General features: G+C 52.0%; 1 protein-coding gene across 8 annotated transcripts in view; it reads left to right on the plus strand.

The window, feature by feature from the left end:
• The window catches only part of DCTN1 (dynactin subunit 1), a 30,367-nt gene extending 5,318 nt beyond the window's left edge, over positions 1–25,049 (plus strand). Inside the window, exons 1-33 of one of the 8 annotated variants that reach the window (XM_066377927.1) lie at positions 6,634–6,648; positions 6,768–6,827; positions 8,525–8,770; positions 9,075–9,153; positions 9,310–9,344; positions 10,044–10,064; positions 12,338–12,355; positions 13,785–13,805; positions 15,030–15,224; positions 15,571–15,768; positions 15,914–16,118; positions 16,194–16,272; positions 16,379–16,538; positions 16,660–16,764; positions 16,945–17,136; positions 17,219–17,335; positions 17,562–17,714; positions 18,307–18,467; positions 18,571–18,739; positions 18,967–19,035; positions 19,258–19,320; positions 19,432–19,581; positions 19,746–19,907; positions 19,991–20,122; positions 20,327–20,452; positions 20,684–20,826; positions 21,102–21,268; positions 22,642–22,656; positions 22,807–22,940; positions 23,054–23,246; positions 23,481–23,560; positions 24,081–24,170; positions 24,562–25,049. In XM_066377927.1, coding sequence (XP_066234024.1) covers positions 6,795–6,827; positions 8,525–8,770; positions 9,075–9,153; positions 9,310–9,344; positions 10,044–10,064; positions 12,338–12,355; positions 13,785–13,805; positions 15,030–15,224; positions 15,571–15,768; positions 15,914–16,118; positions 16,194–16,272; positions 16,379–16,538; positions 16,660–16,764; positions 16,945–17,136; positions 17,219–17,335; positions 17,562–17,714; positions 18,307–18,467; positions 18,571–18,739; positions 18,967–19,035; positions 19,258–19,320; positions 19,432–19,581; positions 19,746–19,907; positions 19,991–20,122; positions 20,327–20,452; positions 20,684–20,826; positions 21,102–21,268; positions 22,642–22,656; positions 22,807–22,940; positions 23,054–23,246; positions 23,481–23,560; positions 24,081–24,170; positions 24,562–24,699 — 3,849 coding nt within the window. In that variant the 5' untranslated portion in view covers positions 6,634–6,648; positions 6,768–6,794 and the 3' untranslated portion in view covers positions 24,700–25,049. Of the gene's footprint in view, positions 1–6,600; positions 6,828–8,524; positions 8,771–9,074; positions 9,154–9,309; positions 9,345–10,043; positions 10,065–12,262; positions 12,356–13,784; positions 13,806–15,029; positions 15,225–15,570; positions 15,769–15,913; positions 16,119–16,193; positions 16,273–16,378; positions 16,539–16,659; positions 16,765–16,944; positions 17,137–17,218; positions 17,336–17,561; positions 17,715–18,306; positions 18,468–18,570; positions 18,740–18,966; positions 19,036–19,257; positions 19,321–19,431; positions 19,582–19,745; positions 19,908–19,990; positions 20,123–20,326; positions 20,453–20,683; positions 20,827–21,101; positions 21,269–22,641; positions 22,657–22,806; positions 22,941–23,053; positions 23,247–23,480; positions 23,561–24,080; positions 24,171–24,561 lie in introns of those variants that run through there. The other 7 variants (XM_066377930.1, XM_066377928.1, XM_066377929.1 and 4 more) reach the window with 7 other exon arrangements.
• Positions 25,050–26,309: the final 1,260 nt, after the last annotated feature.

A 26,309-nucleotide genomic window follows, 5' to 3' on the forward strand; every position in this document is an offset into this window, starting at 1 on the left:
AGAAGCAGTATTCCTAGAAGAGTCTGAGTATAGGTTATCCGATGACATGTAAGAGCCAGCAGAGAGGGTGCAGTGGAAGGCACAAGGGAAAGGATTGTTCAGTCAGGTCCTCAGAGAAAAAGAAAGGGGTTGGCCCTGATTATAAGGGGTCGTTTCCTTTGTAGAGGAATGGCAGAAGTAAGGAAAGAAGGTATACAGAAGGAGGCAATGTCTATTGCAGATATATCTAAATTTGCAAAGGAATTCTCATCTAATAGGCTCAGATTCTTTTTCAGGTTATGTGCTGAGGGGCTCAGACAGGAATAGGGACTTGAAAGTAGTAAGGGAGGCATGAAGTAGCTGACCAGGGAAAGGGAGAGACAGCAGACTTGTGAGTACCTTTCAAAATACCGAAATACGCTGTCCTCCTCTCTGTAATAATGCCTGGCATTTACTGAGCACTGTATACCAGGCACTCTTCTAAGTGCTCTTCAGGCATTCTTAATGTGATTTTTCCAACAACTCTGTTAGAAAGGTGGTGTTATTATCTCCATTTTACAGAAGAGGAAATTGAAGCATGGAGGATTACTTAGGCTTTGTGGTACTTTTATGTTTGATGAATCTCTTCTACAAAAATGGCATTCCTTCCCCTGAGGCATCAAAGAAGGCAGGAATTGAATTCCATCTCCCAGTGTCTAGACCTTGAGGGGCTGGAGTCTAGGGCTGCTAAGGAGGGAGTCTTACCACACCAGTCTGTGGGTACAATCAGGACATGGATGAGCAGGGTGGTGAGGTTAGTGTGCTGCTAGCGTTTTACAACTATGCAGGGAACTCTGGGATCCTTGAGTGACATCAGCATCTTGACTAGACAGACAATGACTAATAGTGTAAGGTATTGTAGGCTGAGACTGTGAATAAAAAACAGATCTTTGTCAGCCAGAAAAAGAAATTTTTCTGCCATCATGGGACTAGAAAGAGCTATAACCTTACATAATAGCATAGATAATTAATACTTACCTTTTGTGTTTTCCCCATTGGTGCGGTCATTAGAACTTGCAGGTAAGGTGAACTCCTGACTTGAGTGAAAGGGGGAATGGTGGGATGGCATGGGTAGAGGAGAAATGGACTTACCTCTTTCTGCTGCAACCACTGGAACATCATTTCCGTGTCCTTCGTCTTGAGGTTGCCATGGATACGCCTTTGCGCGGTGACTTGAGATTGATTTCCATTATGATCAGATGATGACGTGGATTTAAAAAGAGAGAGGACAGAATTCTCGTCTCTGGGGAATGGCCAGAGAGCTGCCCAAAAGGCAGAGCCCAGCACAGCCCAGGTGGCTGTGGCTTTGTTGGCTGCTTTGGCTTTTGCTGAAGTTGTGAAATGGTGCATCTCTCTTTTTAGAGCGCAGGCTCTGGATTCCCTGCCTGCAGGGTCCTAGTGCCAGAGACTTGCAGATTGATTCATGAGGAAGAACCAGCAGGAACTTCAAACAGGCTGTTAAGTAGGACTTCTGCTAGCACTGGCAGGGTTGCAGTTCTTGAGTACTGGCCTGTACTCCAGTGTTGCCTTCCTGCAAAAGGTCCTTTTATCGAGGATAAGTGAAGCATCTTGTGTCATTGTCTTTGCTGGGTCTTGGAGGTCTGGGCCCTATTGGAGGCTGGCCTGGCAGTCACTGGGTATTCATACTTTGGGAGAAGGTAGAGCTGCATGCAGATTGGGAATGGCCTGCAGACATTTCTGGGGATAATAAGGCGTTAGAGAAGGTCTAGGCCCTCTCTGTGTGAGATCTTTAAAGCAGATCTGGGAGTAGGACCTAGGAACAAGAGGCCCTGTAGGTCTTTCTTCTGGCTTCCTGTGTATAGCTGGATTTCAGCCTTCCAGGCTCCTAGCCTCCATTCCCCACTCAGTGAGCATACCTCTCCTTTCCTAAGGGACTTCCATCCACACCTAGCCCTTTCCTACTAGTGCTTTCAGGGATGTATAACTTCACTCTGGTCTTAAGAAAATCTGGATCTTACTAATTACCATTATTTCATTATATCTCTTTGTAACCAAACCAGTCTGTACCCAGTGCCTAATGCAGTTCAGTTCAAGTGTGTGGACCCCACTGTCAAACTACCTGGATTTCAAACCAGTTCCTTTATGAGTGGGATCAGGGAAAGCCAACAGTTGCATTAGCCCAGGGTCAAGGTTAGGTGAGGCAAGACAAGAGGAGGTCAAGAGTTCCAAGGATGCTGTTGTACCAGGAAAAGCAAGGTAGAAGTGGTACAGGCTGGGTGCCACAAAGGCTTTCCTCCTTAATTCCCAACAATCGACCTGTTTTCCTGTCATATTCTGAAATGTTCTCCAAGACCTGTTTATCAGATGCAGAATTTTTCTTCCTTCCTATTTTCCTAGGCATTTTAGTAGTATTTAATATCATTAGGGAGGAAAATGGATTAAAAATCTAGGGAGTATCTGTCTTCTCCTTGGTTGAGGGAACATGTAACTTGGATCTGTGCTGTGTGACATGAGGTGGGGCCCAGTGGTGCTGTGGAAGGATTATATACCTGTCAAATGTGCCCCCTGCCATTTTCAGGCCATGAGACTGAGAGTGAGTCGTATGACTTCTGAGACTCAGGTCCATCACCTGTAGATTGGAGATAATGGAATCTGCTTTGTCTGCATGACAGGTGCATTTTGGAAGGAGATCGTGAAATGCATGCGTTAGTGTACACAGGTAAATTTGCCCCAGAGGAGGCCCTAAGAACAAGACTTACTTTCTGCTGACATGTTCAGTTTCCCTTCCCATTCCTCCACCCAATTCTGTTAATGTTTTCAATCATCATTCCATTTTTCATGCTTGAAAACTCCCAATTTCTCATTCATTCATTCACTCACTTATTCGTGAATTCATTTATTTATGCAACATTTGAGTTCCTACTGTGTGCAGTTCACCATGATGCACCCTGCCAGTTATGATGAAGATGATGTCTGTAGTTCCTTGAGCACTTATTCTGTGCCCGGCACTGTGCTAAATGGTTTACTTCAATCTTGTTGAGTCTTGCCTGACCTGTGGTGGTGCAGTGGATAAAGCGTCAACCTGGAAACACTGAGGTTGCCAGTTCAAAACCCTGGGCTTGCCTGGTCAAGGCACATATGGGAGTTGATGCTTCCTGCTCCTCCCCCCCTTCTCTCTCTCTCTCTCTCTCTCTCTCCTCTCTATAATGAATAAATAAAGTCTTTAAAAAAAATCTTGTTGAGTCCTTATAACATCCCTGTGCAATAGGCATTATTTCCTCCTTTTTTCAGACAAGATAACTGGGGCTCTGAGTTAAATATCTTGATCAGAGTCATAAGGTGAGGGAGTAGGAGAACTAAGGCTGTACCCACATCTCTGTCTCTGGAGCCCACACAGACCCATGCCTCTTTCTCCATGTCTAATCTCTCTTCCTGTCTTCGCAGGGCTTGTTGGTACTTTTGCTAAATGGGCCTCTTTTCTCTCTCTGTCGTGACCCTCCTCACTCCTTGCTCATTGTTGCAGCAGTCCCCTTGCTGTTATCCCCATCTTTACCAAGTTGCTCCTCTCTCCCATCCACCCTACTGTGCCCCCAGTTTGATCTTCCTAAAGTAGTTTCCATTATGCTAGCCTCATGCTCAGAAAGAGCCTGGCTTCCTGTTGTTATTGTATCAAAGCCATCTATCTATATGTGTTATTAAATTTCCTGACTATCTACACTTCCTTCTAGTGTATCTCAATATTAATGTATTTAATTAGTCAATAAATGATTGACTCTATGAGCTATGGGTGATGGGATCATAAAGAGGAATAGTTGTGGGCTCTGCTTTGAAAGGCTTATATATTTTTTGTTTTGTTATTTTGTAACAGAGAGGGACAGATAGGGACAGACAGACAGGAAAAGAGAGAGATGAGAAGCATCAATTCTTTTGTTGCGGCTCCTTAGTTGTTCATAGATTGATTTCTCATATGTGCCTTGACCGGGGAGCTACAGCAGACCGAGTAACCCCTTGCTCAAGCCAGTGACCTTGGGCTCAAGCTGGTGAGCTTTGCTCAAACCAGATGAACCTGCGCTCAAGCTCGTGACCTCAGGATTTCGAACCTGGGTCCTCTGCATCCAAGTCCGACGCTCCATCCACTGAGCCACTGCCTGGTCAGGCAAAAGGCTTATAGTTTAATAGAACTTATCTTGAGTTCTTCATTTCAGTCCAGCTAGTCTTCTTTGATATTCCCCAGTGAAGTAAAATTGTTTGTCTCTACTCCTACTGTGTTCACAACTTAAAGTTTTTGTAGATCTTTCTTCTCCACATATCCAAAAAACAATCTAAAATTTGAAGCATAGTCACGTACCCCTTTTCTTTCTAGCTTATCTTTCTCCTGTCTGAAATCCTTATAGTATTTATTGGTTAGATAGTTCAAGTCTTATATACTATCTGTTGTCATGCCAGGTGATTCTTTGCACTTCTACAGCTTATGGACTTTTCTGTGCTTTATCTTATTTGAGCCTCATAACATTAATGTTGATAATTATCCCCATGTTATAGGAGCAGAAACAGCCTCAAAAAGTTAGGTGACTATATGTACCTGTGTGGCTAGTGAGTTGCGAGGTGGTTCTTATATCCGAGCTCTTTTGAATCTCTGAACGCAGTGTGATCTAGAGCTGTGTTTTTCAACCGCTGGTCCACTGATTGGTGCCAGTCTGCCAGAAATTTCATGCCAGTTCACAAAAGAGTTAACCACTCTGATGTATGAAGATTATAGACCCAGTGATCTTAGTTGAATTCCGTTATGCTCAGTGATTTCTGCCCTAGCAGTCCCTGAAATAATTCTCATATTTTCACTGGTCTCCAAGGGTGAAAAGGTTGAAAACCACTGGTCTAGAGGGAGAGCATGGCCTTGGGATCCTGGAGGTACGTGTGATAACGGTGAACATGTGCAGAGAGTTTTAGTCTAGGCTTTGGTTCCAGTTTTGGTTCTACTTCTCACCTTCTCTGTAACCTCAGGGAATTGACCCATTCTCTAAGCCTCAGTGTCCTTGTCAGCAATGTCTGGTGTTATTGTGATGTCCAAATATGATGATAACAACATTGTTATTAGCTAGCTTCTGTTGAATACTTATTAAATACTAGACAATGTCTTAAATATTTTATGTGGAGTATCTCAGCTGGTCTGCACAATAGCTCCCTGAGATATGTTCTTTGATTGTCCCCAATTGACGGATGAGGAAATCAAGGCACAGAGATGTTAAATAACTGGACTGAATTTATGTAGCTACCAAGTGATGAAGCTAAGAATTGGATGTAAGCAGCCTGAGTCTAAAACCAAGATGCTCTGTAGACTGTAAAATGTTCTGAACATGTGAAGTCCATACTGTAAGGACCTGCATGGCTCTGTCCACCTGTGTAATGGTGTTTAGGGAACAAAGGAGGCAACATGGAGATTTTGCAGGGGAGAAGAGAAATGGTTTCCTGAGGCATCTGGCCAGGATTGAAGATGTAGAGAGGTGTTTTGGGGCCTTAGATCTGGCTATCATGCTATTATTAGGCTATCTGGCCTGCCTTAGAGGGTGGAGTGGAAGAAGACCCAGTGAAGCCCAGTTCAGACAAGGAAGGTATCTCTGCGCCCAGTGGATCTAGATCTACATCACACCCAGTGGAACGATAGGTCAGACCCCAGGCCAACCTTGTTGGCTACGTAGTAACAAGGACCCTGATCTGTTGGTTCCTAACCCATTTTAGATGGGTAAATGAATGAAGTTAGTCCTCTGGAGACCCTTCACTAGAATGCACATCTTATTAAGTCAAACATTTTTTCATTGTTAAAGTAATACATGGTTAAAGAAATTTTGTGAACTACGGAAATATTGAAAATAAATCATCTTATTATTTCTGTTAAAGAGATGCCTAAGGGGCAAGGCCAAGAGTACAAGGGGCAGGTGGTCAAGGTAACTGGGCCTTGTGCTTGTGATCATTGCCCTTATGAATCCAATTGAACGTGATAATCTTTAGGTTCAGAACCTGACCCTTTATAACAACCAGAAGGGAGAAGAGAGACTGGCAACCTTTGCTAGCATGGGGGGCCTGGGATATTGACATGCTTTGCTGTGTTTGTTAAATTGCCTCTGGTACTGGCCTTCCTTTGCTGGGTGTTGGGCAGGGCCTGGCTCCTCTGGCCCAGTGTGAGATTGAAATCCAGACCCTAATGTTATAAGTTTGGACCCTGAATCCAGAGTTTAGAGAGGGGAGAGAGAAGGGGGTAAAAAACCCTCATTTTGTCTGTGTGGAGTCTCTGGGCAGCTGATGGTTTTGAGGTGTCACTTGATGCTTTCAGGCCTGTGGAGGCCTCACATCGTGGGGAGGGCAGGGTGGTGGTGGGGCTGCAGTCTAGGAGGAGTGTCAGGACTATACTCCTAGCCCTGGGACAGTGAACTCTAGAGGTGAATGCTGAGAGTCTGTGGCTGGGCCTAGCCTCTTAATCCCTGCCTTTCTTGTCTGGCCCAGGTGAAGCATGAGGGCACTAGGACCCAGAGGCTAGCACAGTTCCTGACAAGTCTAGAGCAGCACTAGCGCAGAGTGAGACTCATCAGCTGGCAAGCACGATTCGGTGTCTCTGGGTTTAGGAATCCTCGGGCAGCAGAGGGGACTTGCTCTTCAGTCCCCATCTCTGTCCCAGTAGGTCCATGGATGGGGTAGGGCCACATCTGATGGCTTCTGTGTCTGTCCATGAGGGCCTGGAGCCCTGACCCTCCTGCTTAGGTTTCTGCCTTTTCTCTCTATCTTTGGCCAGCCAGGGAGTGGGTTGAGGCCCGTTGAGCACCATGGCCCAGAGCAAGAGGCACGTGTATAGCCGGGTAAGAGGCCCTGATATGGGATGGCCCTGGGAGGGCTGCTGGGAATGGCCTGGTGCCTGTGGACATTGCTGTGGGGGCTGGGGAGACAGCCTGGAGCTGCGATGGGGCCATTCACAGCCCTGACGATGTTAGGCTGGACTGGCTTCCCCTCCCAGAGTTGAGCCCACAGTGGGGGATGGCGAGGCCTGATCTTTGGCTTTAACTGGACCTCTGACCAGAGGTTCCTGAGGTGGGGGCTAGCCTATCTTTGGGACCCTGAATGGGGTCGGTGAATTGGAATGGCTTTACAGTGAAGCCTTTCTTTAGAGCTGCTTTGTTTTGTGTCACTTGCTTTCTCTCTCTCCTGGCTATGATAAATCTCTATCTACTGTTGTGTCTACCTGGTTCAGAGAGGCATATCAGGGTTTGGAGGTTGGGGAGAGACTCCAAGTTTGGGGCCAGCCTTATATCACTGTCAGTTCCTTATTTTGATAGGCCCATGAGAGGCACCCTATATATCCCAGGTATGACTTGGGGTCCTGGAGTCCCTGGGAGTTCCTAACCTTGCTCACCTTCCTGGATAGGCTCTTTAGGGAAGGGAGTTAGGGAGTGACAGGCTCTGGCATGGCTGCCTTCTGAAGCCAAGTAGGGGCATCGGAAGAAAGCCCTGTGGAGTCTTTAGGACCATGGTGTTACTTCCTCATGCCTCATTTGTTTGCTGCAAGGCCCCTGGTTCATGGAGCTGCTATAGCCGAAAATGGCTCAGGTGTGATTTTCTTCTGAACTGTGGGCCTATTTGGGCCCTAATTTCATGCATCCTGTCATCACTGGTGTGTCAAAAGCTGAGAGCTTCCCAAGGACAATGTGTAGTCTGCTCCTTTGCCTTGTCCATCCTTGAGGTAGTAAGCCATCTATTTGGACCATTGGGCAGAATCTTGAGGGCAGAGTTCAAGACAGATCTGAAGTACTTGATTTACCTGGCCTTTGTTTTATTTTTGTAAGAGCATAATATGGGGGAAGGCTCTCTAGAACTTGGGGGGTGGAGAGTTGATAGAACACTTCTCTGGTCAGAAGAAGGGAGTTAAATGGTGAGTGGGCTACAGAGAGGCAGCCAGGAGTGTCATGGTAGGTGTGTGGATGGTGTTGGGGGGAGTCGGGTCAGGAAGGAGTGGTGGTGATCTGAGGCCTGGAATGAGGCACAGTTGTGTGCTTCTGAAAGGGAGAGGCCTGAGCCATTTGAACACAGGGAAGACAGGAGCAGTGGAGAGGGGAACAGAATTCACTGGGGTCACCTACTGAATCTCCTGTCTTTCCAGCTCAGGCTCCGAGTCGGAGCACTGGGTTGCCGGGAGCTTGATCAAACTGAATTACTTGTGCTTCATTCCCTTTTTTGGGGGGAGGGAGAGGCTGGTGGCTAGTGCTCCTGAGAAAGCAGCCATGTGGTGACATTCACAGATCTATCAATGAATGCTGATTTGTTATAAAATTTAAATATAAACTCTTAAAAATTCTGGCAGGTTCCAGAGGAGTTCAGAAATGTCACTGACATTCATCAGAAGGGACGTTGCAAGTTCACTTCATTTCACCCTGTAAATGGGGTTCAGGGAAGTGACTCCTGGTCCTTTTTCAGTCCGGGACTCTGACTGGTGCCTTTCTTAGGCACTAGGACACCCTTGACCTGAGGCCTTGAACTGTGTGTGTTTGCACGTGTTTTTCAGACACCCAGCGGCAGCAGAATGAGTGCAGAGGCAAGCAGCCGGCCTCTGCGAGTGGGCTCCCGCGTGGAGGTGATTGGAAAAGGGCACCGAGGCACTGTGGCCTATGTTGGAGCCACACTCTTTGCCACTGGCAAATGGGTGGGCGTGATTCTGGATGAAGCAAAGGGCAAGAATGATGGAACTGTCCAAGGCAAGAAGTACTTCACTTGTGATGAAGGGCATGGCATCTTTGTGCGCCAGTCCCAGGTACTCACCATATGAGTCCCTTTCAGGAGTCACTTCCCTGAGTGACTCACCATTCTGTGTTTGTGTGTGTGTGCATGTTCGCACACTCTGTTGTATGTGCAGCGAGTATATTGGTGCTCCCTTTTCCTGGGCGTGTGCATAAGTCCCTGGTTGAGAGAGTGGGACACAGTGGGGGAGTGAAGATTGGAGATACATTCTTAGGGAACTGCCCTGTACCCCAGGCTTGCTTGGGGCCTGGGGATGGGCCCGTGTTACAGTGTAACATTCTTGATCTGGCTATGTCTACTCTGTTCTGTGGCCTCAGATCCAGGTATTTGAAGATGGAGCAGATACCACTTCCCCAGAGACACCTGATTCTTCCGCCTCAAAGGCCCTCAAAAGAGGTAACAACCACCCACTTAAGTTGCCACTCCACGACCATGGTCCCTTTGACTTCTCCTAGAACATAGGGCCACAGTGGATCCCGAGATTGTCTATCACCACCATCTTCTCTTGTTACAGCTTTCTTATCTGCCATAATGTTTTCTTGCATTCCACAGAGGGAACTGACTCAGCTGCGAAGACCAGCAAACTGGTGAGTGGTTGGGAGTGGCAGTGGGAAATAATAGAGAGAAGGAGGGAAAGGAGAAAGAGAGGGGGGAGACCTGGTGCCAGGCAGGTAGAAGCAGTAGGTGAGTAAATTGAGTTAGCCTTCTAGTCTCCAGCCTCCTTAAGAATTAAGCTGTACGGGTATGAATTGCTGTTGTAGGGGAGAGAACAACTACATATTGGGGCCCAGAAGTTCAGGGTCAAATAGAATCCGGGCTGGGGGTGATAGGAAGGACAATTCTGACCCTAGTATGTTGTTGTCAACTTCCTATCTTTTGGTACCCAAGGCTGCCAAGATCTAAAGGGTCTGAGGGATGGGGTAAGGGGTGAGCTAGAGGAAGAAGAATCTTTCTTGTTCACAAGTGATTGGTAAGGAGCTGTGCCCTCTGCCCCCTGTTTTAGGCGGTATGCAGAGGGCCTGTCCTAGCTCCCTTTGGCTGCTCCACACAGGGTGTGTGGGATGGGGCTCAGAATCTCCAGCTTCTCTGGGCCAGGGTGTGGACATCTGGGAAACTGATCATTGAGGGACCCCTCATCTCACTTACCCAGAGTTTGACAGTGACCTGACTCGCTCTTTACCTGTGTATGCTTGAGTTGGTATTAACACCTACACCCAGGATGTCTGGCCAGCTAGCACAGTGTGGTGTCTGTTCTCTGACTCTTCCCTTTCCTACTCCTCATGCAGCGGGGACTGAAGCCTAAGAAGGTGGTGTGTTTACTATTTGTGCCTGGGTGGGTGAGGGCCATGAGCCTGCTCCCCAGCTGTCCTGCATGTCTTGGGCTGCTGCATGTATGTGTGTGTGACCTTGGGCCTGGATGGCCAGAGGAAATGGTGGCCTTGGCTTTCAGAGTTCCTTTGAGGGCTGCAAGGATATCGGGCTCTGTGTCCAGGCCCAGGTAGCATTCATTAGCTTAAGGATTCGTAGTCAGAGACAACAATCACTTGACTGTAAACAGCAGCAGCATAGAGCCTTTACTGGATTGCAGTGGGTTCTTACTTAGCCTGAGCTCGGGGCAGTGGGAGGAGAGATTGGAGGGTTTGCTGAAAGTACCAAATGAGGTGTTTGGGCAGGGAGGCAGGAGGTCAGGGAACAGATCACAGAACAGCTCCAAGCTGGAAAGCCTGAGAGTCTGTGTGCTTGCTGTTAGGTGAGCACTGCCATGAATGCCCACCTTCACTCTGTTCCACCAGTCTTTCCCTGCCTCTTCCTTCCTCTGGTGAAGTGCCTGAGGCCCATCTTCTGTCCCTTGCAGCCTTCCATCAACTGTTATTGGAGTGGGGCTCAACTCTTCAGTCACTGCCATGACCACTTCCTCACACTAACCCCTGCCTTGGGCCTGTGCTCAGGCTGTCTGACCTGCATGTGCCTGTCTCACCTGCGTGTACTGTGCTATATGTATGATTCTGTGATTTCCTTGTTATCAGCCGGCCTCAGGCCCTTCTGACTTTGCATGGAGAGCTATTGGATGGGGGCAGTGGGAGAGGAGAGGAAACATTTCCCTTTTGACTCCTGGTTGGTGATGGGTCCTCCCTTTGAAGTCTTGCCATGGAAGAGACCACATGCTAGTACTTGCTTTGGGAGCCGGGCTCGGGTGGGAATGGGGATATAAGAAGGAAAATAATGCTCTATGGGATGCTTGACCCATTTCAAGGTCTTAGAAACTTGGCTTATTTCCTTGATTATTGTCTCTTGGTTGGGGCTCCCCTCTCACATCAGGCTCCAAATAGAGAGGAGCATGGACTGGCAGTCTGATGTCGGTGGAGAAACACTGGCTCTGACCTGATGCCGGCAGGCCCAAGCTATGCCCAGATCTTGAGGTTCTGGCAGCTGCCTGGGGAAACGGGGAAAAGCCCAGCCTGGACTGCCGGAGCAGGGGTGAAGTGCCTTTTGCTCATGGGGCAGTGTCAGTCAAGTAAAGTGCCCCCCAGGCCTCCCTCTCCAGGGATCTCTTATAGCAGCTCACGTAGCAGGTGCCCCTGCTTTCACCCGTAGGGAATAGGGAGCTAACTCCAGAACAAGAGAACTAACTTTGAGTAAGAGGATGGAGGAGAAGCCAGGTGTCTCTACAAGGTGTCTAGTCCTTCTGGAAGCCCCTTAGGGACAGGCTTTAACCTGCCTACAGCTAGGGGAGGATTGGGAGAGGAGCCAAACACTGTTGTTAGAGCTGCTGCTGAAGGTCCAAAGTTTCTGATCTCACTGTGTGCCCTTCAGAGCTGATGCCATTGCAGGAAGGGTGCTCGGGGGGTGGGGGTGGGTGGGGGTGTATATGTGATGAGAAGAGACAGAGTAGAGAGTTGATGGGGTTGTGGGCTGAGGGGAATATGAGTATGAGTGCAGCTGATGGAGCAGTGAGACCCTGATTCCGTGCCCAATGATGCCCTGGCCCCAGAGGGCACTATTTCTGGAATGGCCCCCCGCCCAGTTTCTTGGAACAAACACTTGGGAATGGTGAGGATGGAAGAGGGAGGAGCCAGAACTTTTTATTTGGAGGAAGAAGCAGGGCGGGCTCTGCGCAGGACTTTGTCCAATCATGAGGAAGAGGAGGAGCCAGCAGAGTCAGGTGGTTGCTAGGTGATGGAGGAGCAGTGACTCCACCCCCAAGGAGCAGAGAAGGGTGGGTGCATGACGTCAGGTGGAGCTGGTGCTGCGGCCACTGAGGCTGCCATAAGCCTAAGCTGGAGAACTGGGCCGGGCGCCCCTCTGGTGCCCGCAGGAGCTTGTCTGCCCCTCTGTGCATCTGTGGGACGTCTGCATCTGAGCCGCAGCCATTTGAGGGCTGGGAAGCTGCTGGCCGGGAAGCTGAGGCTGTATTGTTGGGATTTGATGCACTAATCTCCTGTCTCCGCTGCCTTTTCCTCTGTTCGGTCTCTTTCCCTCCCTCCCTCCCTCCATCTGTCCTTCCTCTGTGTGTTCTTCCTCCTCCATCCCTCCTCTTTCCTGTCCTGGCTTTCTTTGGTTTTCTGCAATGATGAGACAGGCACCTACAGCCCGAAAGGTACTCTTGCTTGTTCTGGTCCTGCTGCTGGGTTGCCAGGGCGATGGTGGCAGCAGGCTGCTGGGGTGGGGGTGGGGGCTGATTGATTTTATCTATCTGGTTGGGGGAGGAGGGTAGAGTTGACGGTGGGGGCAGGGAGAGGTGTGTGTCACTCCCATGCCCCATGCCCTGGGCATTTTGCTCCTTGCTCTGCCACCTTTTGGCTCTGACTGAATCTGGGTTTGGAACCTTGTACTCAGTGGACTTATAGGCTTGGGATTCAGGTAGCTTGTGGAGATCTCTGGGAGAGATTCCTGGGAGAGAATTTGGGAGGCCAATCCAGGTATCTCCGTGCTTCTAGCAGGCCTGCCTCCCCCGACCTTAGCTAGAATGACTCTTGGTTGTACTCTCAGCACCCTTCCCCCACCGGGGTTTGTATCAAGGTGCTTTACCAGGGTGGGGTGAGGACCCTAGAATAGTTTTTGACCTACAGCCATGGAGGCTTCGCTCAGGATAGGAGGGGTGAGGATTGATCTCCTTGGGCTCAGTGTCTCTTAGAAATGGGGCCCAGGCCAAGTCTTGTCTTTGCTGGAGCCATGATATCTTGGGCAACAAGAATGCGACTTGGGAGTTGGAGTTAATCATCTATATACCACTTTGCAGTAACCTGAGGGGATTCTGGATTTGGTTTAGGGCAGTAATTTATGTGTGCTGCTGCCCCTCCCCACCTCCTCTCATGCAGTGGGTGGAGTTACTTTGCTGAGCTTTGGGCTTCTGGCTAATGCAGTATTCATGGTCCTGACACCTGAGCCCTCTGCCCTAGGGATGGAGAGTTATAGGATCCGCTCTTGGGCAGGGGGTGGGATGGGGTTAGGGAAGACAGCAGCCGTGTTCTGCTTTGGGGGCCTGCTCTTCCTTTGTTGTGTTTGTATTACTTACTTCTGGGCTCCTGTGATCAGTCTTGTTACATAGTCTTCCTAGAGGGTCCTCTGTGGAGGCTAGCACTTGAAGGAAGGGGGCTGACCTGAGAAAGTCCTTGGAAGTGGTGGGTGGGCGGGGCCTCTGGCTCTGGGCTAGAGTGCCAGGAGTTGTTTGCAGAAGGCCTGGTCTCTGGAGACCTCCACCAACTGCTGTCTTTGGTCTTCTGTGGCTCAGCCTAGGAGACTGGGATTCTGAGATTTCCAAGGTGTCGGAAGGGGTGAGGTCTGCAAGGGTTGGGCATAAGTGGGAGAAAGAACCAATGGGGAACCAGAGTTCTGAGGTCCCAGAGTAGGAACAAGGTGGCTCCCTGGAGGGAGAAGGAGGTGGGGTGGGGTTGAGAGTGGGGTGGCTAATTATAGCCCCATTCCTGTTACATCTTCTGCTCTCATTGCTGTCCCTTTTGCTGTCTATCTGTGTCATTATCCTTTCTTTCCTGACCACTTCTCCTTGGCTCCTGTTGCCTGTCCAGACCACAACGCGGCGGCCCAAGGTGAGAACAAACAGGCCTCTGTGCAAGGCATTGCAGAGTGTACACTCACATTTCAGGCATGTGCATGTATGTGGGCGTGTGAATAACCAAATGAAAGTTGGTCACAGTGCATCCTGGGTTCTCTTCAAAGGAGTGAGGGGACTAAAGGTAGTGACAGGTCACTCCTGAGAAAATGACTTCTGGCTTTTGGGAGGATTATGAGCTAGTTGCCTGAGTGTGAAAGAGGAGTGAGAGGGGTCATGGTTAATTACGGCAGGCTTTCTTGAAGAAGGGCACTTTGCCTAGTTTTGATGAGGGCAGAGATTAAAAGACAGGTGAAGAAGAACTTGGCCTTACAAATGTCAGGGGATAAGGAGGTGGGTGTGTCTGGCCATTCATGTGGTCTCTGAGTGTCTGTTAGCCCACCAGGAGAGCTTCAGAGCTCAGCACTGCATGGGAGAGCCCTGGGCAGGCCTGTGTGCTCCAGGACCGGGGGCTTCAGGGCAGTCTGCACCCCAGCCCTACACAGGCCTGACTAGTGGTGCCTGATGAGAGCCTCTTTGTCTTGAGGGAGGGAGATGACGGAAGGGTTGGCTGTGCTGACCTTGTTTCAGGGGGAGTCTAGGAATACAACTTTCACCTTGGCTCCTGTACATGCAGGGTTCCCTGAAATAGACCAAGGGAGGAAGAGTCAGCTTGACTTCCAAAGAGCAGGGAGGGCCTAGCAGGGTTATAAAGCCTGGTACCCCCACATTTAGCCAGCTTTGTCTGGTAACATGAAAGAGAACAAACTCCAGTCTATTCTTTCTCTCTGGAAATGACATAGAAGCATTTTTATCTTTAGGAAGGAGGGCGTAGGCCCAGAGCAGCGATAGGATTGGGAATATTGAACTGCTAGAACGGTCGCAGTGGGTCACAGAGGGGAGTTCTAGGGAATAAGGGATCCTGCTCTAAGGGGGTAGAGCGGGGAGGGATGTGGACCCAGTGCCAGGGGAGGAGCCTTATAATCTTATGTCTTCCTCCCCCTATCCTGTCCCTGCCTCCCCCTCCCGCCCTTTGTCATTATCTCTGACTCTGTGTCATTTTCCTTCTCCCCTTCACTCTGTTCTCATTGTGCTTTGATACTCTTTGCCTTGTCCTTTTCTGTCTCCTTCCTTCTCCATATTCTCAAATTCTGTCTTTTGTTCTCTCGTCACCACTATTACCTACTCTTTCTTCTGGTTTGCTCCTACCCTTTCTGAATAGCCCACCCGCCCAGCCAGTAGTACTGGAGTGGCTGGAACCAGTAGCTCCCTGGGCCCCTCTGGCTCGGCATCAGCAGGTGAGCTGAGTAGCAGTGAGCCCAGCACCCCGGCTCAGACTCCGCTGGCAGCACCCATCATCCCCACACCGGCCCTCACCTCTCCTGGAGCAGCCCCCCCACTTCCTTCCCCCTCCAAGGTAAGGACTGGGCTTGGAGTGAAGATGATCCAAGACACAGAGGGATCTGAGACCCCAGGCAGGTCGTGGACATTTCCCAGGATTGAGGGAGATCCAGACTTGGGTCAGAGGATGGGGACATAGCATTTGGGTATCCAGCCATTGACTAAGCTATCCTTTCCCCTTTGCATTTCTTCCACACTTTCCCCATATGTTTTGGTCTCTTCTCAGATGTTTATAGGCCACTCGCTCTTGACACTGGGGCTGGAATGATGCTTGCACATATTCCTGTCCTTTCTGCTCGAGCTCAGCCTTGGTGAGGAGGAGGGGTAGGCTATGTACAGAAGGAGGGGTCTCTCCTTTGCAGGAGGAGGAGGGACTGAGGGCCCAGGTGCGGGACCTGGAGGAGAAACTGGAGACTCTGCGGCTGAAACGGGCTGAAGACAAGGCAAAGCTTAAAGAGCTGGAGAAGCACAAGATCCAGCTGGAGCAGGTGCAGGAATGGAAGAGCAAAATGCAGGAGCAGCAGGCAGACCTGCAGCGGCGCCTCAAGGAGGCGCGCAAGGTGCAGCTCGGGAGGAAGGGGGTGGTTGGGAAGGCATGGGGCCAAAACTGTCCTGGAAACTCCCCTGGAGCTAGAGCCTGGGCATTCTGTGAGATAGGGCACAGGAGACATCTGTACTGTGTCCCCATCAACCTCCACCTCTTAGGAAGCCAAGGAGGCGCTGGAGGCAAAGGAGCGCTACATGGAGGAGATGGCTGACACTGCCGATGCCATCGAGATGGCCACTTTGGACAAGGAGATGGCTGAAGAGCGGGCTGAGTCCCTGCAGCAGGAGGTGGAGGTGCTGAAGGAGCGTGTGGATGAGCTCACCACTGACTTGGAGATTCTCAAGGCTGAGATTGAAGAGAAGGGTAAGGGGCCAGGAGCTGCTGGGGAACAGATGGTGGGGTTGAATCATGTCTGAAAGTGTTAATGGTTTCCCTCAGGCTCAGATGGGGCTGCGTCCAGTTACCAGCTTAAGCAGCTTGAGGAGCAGAATGCGCGCCTAAAGGACGCCCTGGTGAGGTAGGGCTCCTCGCTCCACGGCTCTGGAACCCGCTCCTGTCCAGACGCATTAGAGCACCCATCACCCAGTGACTGCCACGCTCCCTTCTCTCCCCGCGTCCCACAGGATGCGAGACCTTTCTTCTTCAGAGAAGCAGGAGCATGTGAAACTCCAAAAGCTCATGGAAAAGAAGAACCAAGAGCTGGAAGTTGTGCGGCAACAGCGGGAGCGTCTGCAGGAGGAGCTGAGCCAGGCAGAGAGCACCATTGATGAGCTCAAAGAGCAGGTCTGGGGAGCCCAGCCCCTTGCCAAGGGTCCCCCCCGGCCCCCTCAGACTCTCCTGTAGGTGTCCTCTCTTTCTAGGTGCCCATCACGGCCCTCCTCACCATTCCTGCCTTGTGACACAGGTGGATGCTGCTCTGGGTGCTGAGGAGATGGTGGAGATGCTGACAGACCGGAACCTGAATCTGGAAGAGAAAGTGCGGGAATTGAGAGAGACTGTGGGGGACTTGGTAAGAGGAGAGCAGACCCTGACTTCTGACCCAGATGGAGGGTGTTTAAAGGGACTTGCTGAGAGAGGGACTGACACATGACCACTGACCTTTGAGCAGGGTGTATGGTGAGTGGACGCATGCTGGCCTGCTACCTTGACCCTGCCTATCCTTTGCCCCAACTCCCTCATGGTCTCCCAGGAAGCGATGAATGAGATGAATGATGAGCTGCAGGAGAACGCACGTGAGACGGAGCTGGAGCTGCGGGAGCAGCTGGACATGGCCGGCGCCCGGGTGCGGGAGGCCCAGAAGCGTGTGGAGGCAGCCCAGGAGACAGTTGCAGACTACCAGCAAACCATCAAGAAATACCGCCAGCTGACCGCCCACCTGCAGGTGCCTGTTCACCCTGCCCTCCCCCTTGTCACCCAGGGCTCCCTCCTGACCGAGCTGCCTCCCTATTTGTTTCTGCTCCCAGGATGTGAATCGGGAGCTGACAAACCAGCAGGAAGCTTCTGTGGAGCGGCAGCAGCAGCCACCCCCAGAGACTTTTGACTTCAAAATCAAGTTTGCTGAGACGAAGGCCCATGCCAAGGTCAGGAAAGCGAGTAGACTGGAGAGGGGAGAGTGTAGGGGAGCTTCAATGTGGCTTTGGGCTGATCAGGCATGGAGCTCCTAGAGAAGTGGTGCTTTGTGTGGTGGTTTGGAAGACTCTTGGCCTGGGCTTGTCCTAGAAGCAGGAGACCTGGTGGAGCAATGCATGGTGGGTCTGGGACTCTCTCCAGCCTGGCTGAGAGCCTGCCTTCCTGTCCACCTCATAGGCAATTGAAATGGAACTGAGGCAGATGGAAGTGACCCAGGCCAATCGGCACATGTCCCTGCTGACAGCCTTCATGCCCGATAGCTTTCTGCGGCCAGGTGGGGACCATGACTGCGTCCTGGTGCTGCTGCTCATGCCTCGTCTCATTTGCAAGGTATGCCAGTCAGTCATACGTTCAGCAGGAACCTGTTGAACTTGCTGTTATGAACCAGGCCTTGAGGAAGCCGAGTGAAGCCAGCAGTCAGCATCCTTGCTCACAGAGTTTATGATGTAGTGGAGGATTGTAGTCAACAGTGTTGCAGAGAGATGAATATTACAGATGGCTCTTTAGGAAGGGGGTAGCTTCTTTGAGGAGCACAGGTGGGAAGCTGATTTAGGTGGAGAAGTGTAACTGAAGGAATAACATTTGAGCTGAGACCCAGAGATGACTAGGAATCGGTGGGGGGATAACTGTCAGGATAGGAGTCCATTGGAAGGGTAGCAGGAGCAGCAGCTCTAGGCTTGCAGGAAAGAGCTTGGTCCCACTGGTCCCTGTCCTTTCATCCCCATATCTCAAATTCTCATAGCCGCCAGTATTCACCATGTTACTGCCCGTTCCCCATGGGAGACTTCTTGCCTGTCTAAGAGCTATTTCTGTTTTATCTGCTCCCAACCCCATAGTTGCTCAGCTCTGTGCTCTGTATTCCTGAGTCTGTGTTCTCCCTCCTCTGCTCTGAGCCCCAGGTCCCTGGCACTTCTTCCTACAGGCAGAGCTGATCCGGAAGCAGGCCCAGGAGAAGTTTGACCTAAGCGAGAACTGTTCAGAGCGGCCCGGGCTCCGAGGAGCTGTGGGGGAGCAGCTCAGCTTTGCTGCTGGGCTGGTGTACTCGCTGAGCCTGCTGCAGGCCACACTCCACCGCTATGAGCAGTAAGTGACTCTTGACCCCCATTCAAGGCCACAGGTTCCAGATTGGCTGGAACTGAAGTTGCCTGGCAGAGCCGGCCTCACAGGGCCCTTCTCTGGTCTCTAGTGCTCTCTCTCAGTGCAGTGTGGATGTGTATAAGAAGGTGGGCAGCCTCTACCCTGAGATGAGTGCTCATGAGCGCTCCTTGGACTTCCTCATTGAGCTGCTGCACAAGGACCAGCTGGATGAGACTGTCAATGTTGAGCCTCTCACCAAGGCCATCAAGTACTACCAGGTCTGGGGCAAGGGTTCGACTTGGTGCAGGAGGGAGGGAAGGTTTCTCTTTCTGGGCTGTGGCCAGCATAGCCCAAGTTGTGTGCCTGAGGCTCAGCTTGTTGTAGAAGAACTTGCCTCAGGATGTAGCCCTGGGAGGTTTCGGGTAGTACCTCTGGAGTCCCGTGGTGACTGGGGAAGAACTGCATCCTTTTAAGACCTGAAGGCTGTTTCTCTGTCATCTCTCAGCATCTGTACAGCATCCACCTCGCTGAGCAGCCCGAGGACAGCACCATGCAGTTGGCCGACCACATCAAGGTGAATGTCTGGGCTGGTGTAGAGATCAGAAACGGAGGCCATCAGGTCAAGAGATCTGGCCCTCAGGGTGTCACATAGGACCTTAACTGGGTTACTAATGCCAGATCAGGGAAGCCAGAGAACCTACTTATGTGTGAGGGTCAGCAGAGGGTGGAGACTTCTTAGAGATGGTGAGGGGCAGAGGGGCTCCCATTGGGTACTGACAAGCACATGCTCTCACAGTTCACCCAGAGCGCCCTGGACTGCATGGGCGTAGAGGTGGGACGGCTGCGTGCCTTCGTGCAGGTGAGAACACACCTGGATCTATTTGAGCTCCTCTGCCTTCTTAGTTCCCCTTCCTCACCTCCAGCCCTAAAGCTGACTTGGTTCCCTATCCATTTCCTATTCCCTGAGTAGGGTGGACAGGAGGCTTCAGATATAGCCCTCTTGCTCCGGGACCTAGAAACATCGTGCAGTGACATCCGCCAGTTTTGCAAGAAGATCCGAAGGCGAATGCCAGGGACAGATGCTCCTGGGATCCCAGCTGCACTGGCCTTTGGACCACAGGTTTAAGGCTGTGAGGGGGAAGGGAAGGAAGCTGAGCTGGACCAGGAGGGATCTAGTACACCGAGATCTGGATCTGGGCAGGGACAGGGACAGGAACAGTTTTGAGGTGGCTGGGAGCTGTGGTGCTGGCCCCGGTGGCCTCCTGACTCTGGCCTGTTGTACAGGTATCCGACACACTCCTTGACTGCAGGAAACACTTGACATGGGTGGTGGCTGTGCTGCAGGAGGTGGCAGCTGCTGCCGCCCAGCTCATTGCCCCACTGGCGGAGAATGAGGGACTACCTGTGGCTGCCCTAGAGGAGCTGGCATTCAAAGCAAGCGAGCAGGTGGGCCTCAATGGCTGGGCAGAGTTGGTAGGGGAGTCAGGTGGCCAGCGTGAGATTCTCACTCCTGCCCTTGGCTCCTGCAGATCTATGGGAGCCCCTCCAGCAGCCCCTATGAGTGTCTGCGTCAGTCATGCAACATCCTCATCAGTACCATGAATAAGCTGGCCACAGCTATGCAGGAGGGAGAGTATGATGCAGAGCGGCCCCCCGGCAAGGTGGGTGGCAGCTCCGTAGAGGGGCTTCTGTGGCCTGGAGGAGCAGGGTTTGCAGAGCTGCTGCTGGTTGTGGGAGGGCTGGGGGGTGGAGGAAGGAGTCTGGAGAGCACCATCCTGCTTAGAAGGCATCGTCCTGCTCTGAAAGCAGCATGTCGGTGATGTCCTCTCGCCACCCCTGCCCTCTGCCCCCACTTCGGCCCTTAGCCTCCCCCTGTTGAGCTGCGGGCTGCAGCCCTTCGAGCAGAGATCACAGATGCTGAAGGCTTGGGCTTGAAGCTTGAAGATCGAGAGACAGTTATCAAGGAGTTGAAGAAGTCACTGAAGATCAAGGTGAGGGGAGAGTAGGCTCAGGACCTGGGGGCCAGAAGTATGGGGGGCACAGGGCAATAGTGACTGGGTGGGGATCAGGACTAAGATGGGTTGGGGTGAATAAAGAAGAGGCACCTGTGCTCAGTGGGAGCTCTTGTCCCCTAAGGAGCTTTCTATCTTATAGTCTGTCCTGGGTCTCTGAGGGACCTTGGGAGGAGAGAGAGCAACTAGAAGCTCTCTGCCCTTGTCCAGGGGGAGGAGCTGAGTGAGGCCAACGTGCGGCTGAGCCTCCTGGAGAAGAAGCTGGACAGCGCTGCCAAGGATGCAGATGAGCGTATCGAGAAAGTCCAGACGCGGCTGGAGGAGACCCAGGCACTGCTGCGGAAGAAGGAGAAGTCAGGCACTTCCCTGGCCCTGCTTACTTCAGCCTTCCCTCCCGTCAGCAGCTCTCTGCTTCCTAATCTGTCCCCTACCCAGGCCCTCTCACAGACTCCCCCAGGGAACAGACGCCATTTTCCTTGTCCACTGCCAACCCATTAAATCACTCCAATCTGAGTCCGTTTTGCCCTTGGTCCTCACCAGCAGGGTTACTCCGAGGACCTGTCAGACTGAGAAGTAGAGTGGGGTCACAGGGAGGGGACACTGCCCAAGCCCAGGTTTTCTTTCGCAGAGAGTTTGAGGAGACGATGGATGCACTGCAGGCTGACATCGACCAGCTGGAGGCAGAGAAGGCAGAGCTGAAGCAGCGGCTGAACAGCCAGTCCAAGCGCACGATCGAGGGGCTCCGGGGGCCCACTCCCTCGGGGATTGCTACCCTGGTCTCTGGCATTGCTGGTGGTGAGTGGGCAGGCAGCACTGGCCTGCAGGAGACTGAATGGCCTCCCTCTTGTCCTTGGCCTCAGTTTGAGTTCTGCCTTTCTTACCCCTGGGCGTTCAGCCAGGAGTGTGCTTGCCTATTCGCTCTGGCCACTTTCACCCAAGTTTTACTTTTCCTGAAGATATGTCCCAAGTCCCTGACCAAGCTGGGGCGTTACCAGATTGTCAGTGTAGCTGGGAACTGTGAGGACTGTAGGTGTTGCTTCTGGGTCTGCAGTCTGGCCTTTCTGACCCAGCCCTGTGCCCCAGAGGGTCCTCGGCCTGCAGGGGCTGGGCTGACTGCTGTGGTGTCTGGCAGGGCCTCCTGCTACCCCCGATTGCTCTTCTGTTTGGGCACGTTTCCCCACAGAGCTCAACGTGGCTTCGCCCTGTCGTGTGGCTGTCTCTTCCATGGCCAGTCCCCCAGTTTTACTGGGGCTTGTGTTCTGGCCTTTGCTTGGTCTTGTGGTGTGGTCAGGGCTCCATATCATGAGGGGTTATTATTTGGTTTCCAGGCTTAGTGCCAGTGTCCTGACCAAGGAGTTGGCTGCTGCCATCTTAGTTCTTATCTGCCCTAGAGTTTATTGTTCTCTCTTCAGTTTCTCACTAACCCTTCTCACCTCCAGGAGGCAAACTCTAGAATTAAGGCCTCATGGTCTGTGGACCTCCCCCACTGTACCTGTCTTGTCAGCTGGTCTCATCTAGGGTCTTGCCCTCATCAAAGCCCCTGTCACTGGCACTCTTGATCTTGGGAGGTGGCCAAGTGCTGTCTTGATTGTAGACTCCCGTGGCACAGATGGGTCCTGTCCTTGGGGGAGGGATCTTCAGAATTACCACAGTGTATCATTTTAGCATAGGCTCCTTAAACAAATACTGGTTCTAAATTTATGAACCTTCCCACCAAAAAAGGGTGTATTTTGCCTCTAAGCAGTGAGGAACCTGAGGAGCACAGGGATGCACCTGCGTCCTTCAGCTTCACTGCCGGGCAGAGGTCAGGGTACAGACACAGTGGGGTCTCAGCAGTGTCCCCTCTGCCCTTGCTGAAGACGGAGTGTGAGGCAGAGAGGCAGGAGCAGCCTCAGGCCCCACGTGCTTCCTTCAGTGCACACGCTCACTGCCTCTTGCTTGCACGTCACTCCCCGTCTCATGGCCTCACTTGTCTGTCTTTCTTTCACGTTTGCTCTTCCCTCAAAGGTGGAGGGTGGAGGTAGAGTTGTTAGACAAGGTGTGGTGATCAGGAAAAGGGTTTTCCTGCAGGGAGTGTCCAGGATTCCTCTGGTGTGTCCCCCTAACTTCCAGGTCCCCTAATTCCTCTCTCCTCTTTTCCTGCTCCCCACTGGCTCTCCCGAGCACAGAAGAACAGCAGCGAGGTAGAGACCACGCCGGGGTTGCCAGGGCTGATGGGAAGTGGGGCTTCGGGAGCAGCCAGGACTGGAGGTGGGAGGAGATAAGGAATGCGGACGAGCAGGGGTGGAGCCCACCTTGAACCACCTGAGACTGATGACAGTGTGACACTACAGGAGGCACCCCTGGGCAGGCGCCAGGGTCATTGCCGGGCCCGGGGCTGGTGAAGGACTCACCGCTGCTGCTGCAGCAGATCTCTGCCATGAGGCTGCACATCTCCCAGCTCCAGCATGAGAACAGCATCCTCAAGGTGAGGGTCACAGCGAGGACTGGGGTGGAGGTGAGGCACGCCTGTCCTATCGATGATAGACGGCAGGACCTTCTATCACTTCTTAACCACCACCCTCTTTGGTTCCCTCACAGGGCGCCCAGATGAAGGCTTCCTTAGCAGCCCTGCGCCCACTGCATGTGGCAAAGCTCTCCCTTCCGCCCCATGAGGTCCCTGGCAGTGAGTTAGCCGCTGGAGCGCTGTACCGTAAGACGAGCCAGCTGCTGGAGACGTTGAATCAGCTGAGCACACACACCCACGTTGTAGACATCACTCGCAGCAACCCTGGTATGGACCTGCCAACCCTGGACGTGAATGACACACCGACTCCCCTTGCCTGAGGATGTGGCCCTGCCCAGGCAGCTCCCACACTGCTCTTTGGCCTCAGTGTTCAGTTTGCTTGGTTCATCCTTTCATATGTGCCTCCTCCATAAGAGGGTACAGCACCTGCACTACTGACCCTTAATCTGAGACAACCACCGGCCTGGTCTTTGTGGCCTCACCAGCCTTTTCTCCCCACAGCTGCCAAGAGCCCATCAGCCCAGTTCCTGGAGCACGTGGCTCAGCTCAAGTCCCTAAGTGACACCATCGAGAAGCTCAAGGTCAGCTCTGACCCTGCCCTCCCTCACCCTACAGAGTTTGCTCTAGAGCATTCCCCGGTGGACCTCAGCACAGTCATTCCCACGGGCATTCTTGGGGTGCCGTGGCCCAGGCCTGTGCTACGTGATGTTGTGGGGGCAGCAGATGGTAAGGCAGGGTCCTGTCTTGGCTCTCACTGTCTAGTGCAAACAGAAGGCAGATTCTCTTCAACAAAAAGGGTTGAGCAGGATCATCTTTAGAGTGTGTGGTTCAGGTGCAGCTTCTGTTGGAGCTGAGGCCACCACAAAGTAGAATGGTTGGGTGGCTTCCCTGAGTCCGTAGGATCTGAGTAGGGCCATAGAGGATCAGAATATATAAAATGAAGATGTTGGGGTGGGCATGGAGTTGGAGGTGAGAGTAGAAGTTTGGGGATAGAGAGGACTGGGTCGCTGCTCCTGTATTAGTGTCCCTGAGAAACTGAGGGGGTACTGGGCTAGCCTGTGGCTCCCCTAAGTGACCCCTGTTCCCCTCTTCTGCCATCAGGATGAGGTCCTCAAGGAGGTCATATCGCAGCATTCTGGAGCCACAGTCCCCACTGACTTTGCCACGTTCCCTTCCTCAGCCTTCCTCAGGGTAAGATGGAGCATGGGGAGGGAAGGCAGTGTGGAGGCTCGGGGTCCTTCCCTTTTCCCCCCAGAATTTGAAGAGACCTCAGGGGTCTCAGGTCCAACATGTGCACACTCTGAGTTATCCGGCCAAGTCTCAAGAGTTCTTGCACTGCTTCCAGAAATTCCACTATTTTAGTAGTTTAACTACTTCTGTGACTTTTGATACAAGGAGGGCTCAAAACTGCCTTGTCAGACTGTGTACCCCAATTTTGATTTGGAAAATGTGATCACCATAGCCCAGGAGCCCCAAATCTGTCCAGAGGCTGTCTTGGCTTCAGGCTCAGGGATACCATCAGTGGCACACGGTTCAAGTGAGCCCCTGACTTGGTGGGGGGTCTCTTCTCACCAACTCCCAGGCCAAGGAGGAGCAACAGGACGACACTGTCTACATGGGCAAAGTGACCTTCTCGTGTGCGGCTGGCCTTGGACAGCGACACCGGCTGGTGCTGACCCAGGAGCAGCTGCACCAGCTCCACAGTCGTCTCATCTCCTAAGTGCTCCTTTCCCTGCTGTCCCCTCCTGCTCACAGTCCTCCTGGTGCCGCTCTGTGGTGCCGCTCTGCCCGCGGCACAGCCACCTCAGCCTGCCCCCAGGTGGAAGCGCACGTGTGAAGCGTTCAGGCCCATTCAGCTTCATTCCACCTGTCAGTGTCCTGCTTCCGCCCCCTGACCTGAGCTGCCCCATTTCCTGTCCCTGGCCCCTGCCAGAATTCACTGTGCAGCTGCTCCTTCCTTCCTGAGGGGCCTCAGGGCATGTGGGGATAGGCTGAGACCCCACCACCAAAGGTTGAGTGAGGTCCCCCTGATTGAGGACTTCACCCTATGATTAAAGGAATTTCTGCTTCCATGTTTTCTGTATCATGTTGGGTCCTGGCCATTAGTGGAGGAGGAGGAAAGCTGAACCAAATTTGAGGGCCCCTCTCTGCAGTGGAATGCCGTGTCCCTCAGATTCACGTGCAGTATGTTACAGTGAGCAGGGAGGAAAGGGCGAGACCCAGGGCTGAGCACCTGCCTTCATTTACAGAGTGAGAGGGCCGGGGCGTGTGGCCTCTGCCACGCCCACCTCTTCCTGGACCTTCTGCTGCTCTTCAGGGCAGTGTTTGGAGTTGGCCCTGCCAGCCAGCTTTGGATGCACTGGTCAGTCTGCCCATGAGAACTAGGCCTCCTTCAAGGGAACATTTACTAAGTAAGGGAAGACCAATATAACAGACTGGTAAGGAAAGATAGAAGTTGCAAAGTCTCTTCAAATTAGTACCTGGGAAGCTTCTTGAACAAATTTTCAGATTCTGGGCCCTGACCCAGACCTGCTGAAATCACTTGTAGATTTGGGGCCCATTAGGCCAGTAAGCAGCACCGCAGAATTTAAAGCTGAGCACCAGTTTAGTCTAGTTGGCTAGCTCCTCAATCTTGTCTTTCATGCCCCCTTGGGGAAGTCCTGCTAGGCTCCCAGAGGTCTCCCATCCAGTTGGAGGCTAGTTGCACCTTCCTCGGGTGGCAGTCCTTCCTCAGGTATTGTTGGGGGGAGGGGGGAATTAAATGAGATAGTGCCCTTGACACAGGCACTAATAAAGAAGGATCTGTTCCTTCCCCCCCTTCATTCTCTCCCTTCTCTAAAATGAATCATTTCTTTTTTCTCTAATTTTTGACAGAGAGGGACAGACAGGGAAAGAGATTAGAAGCATCAATTCTTTGTTGCAACTCCTTAGTCTCCTGTGTTGTTCTTTGCTTTCTCATATGTGCCTTAACGGGGTGGGGTGGGGAGGCTCCAGCAGAATGAGTGGCCCCCCTTGCTCAAGCCAGTGACCATGGGTCATATCTATGACCCCATGCTCAAGCCAGCGGCCCCGTGCCCAAGCTGGTGAGCCCACACTCAAGCCAGTGACCTCAGGGTTTCAAACCTGGGTCCACTGCGTCCCAGTCCGACACTCTATTCTCTGTGCCACTGCCTGATTAGGGTGAATAAATAAAATCTTAAAAAGAGAAAAAAAAAGATACTTGGAGAGGCTGAACAAATGAAATCCCAGCAGCCAAATTCACAAGATACACACACAATCTTAGTTTGGGTCCCAAAAAATCAGTCATCAGTGCCCTAGTGTTCAGCTTGT

The sequence above is a fragment of the Saccopteryx leptura genome, chromosome 3, assembly GCF_036850995.1.
Source record: "Saccopteryx leptura isolate mSacLep1 chromosome 3, mSacLep1_pri_phased_curated, whole genome shotgun sequence".
Lineage (NCBI taxonomy): Eukaryota > Metazoa > Chordata > Mammalia > Chiroptera > Emballonuridae > Saccopteryx > Saccopteryx leptura.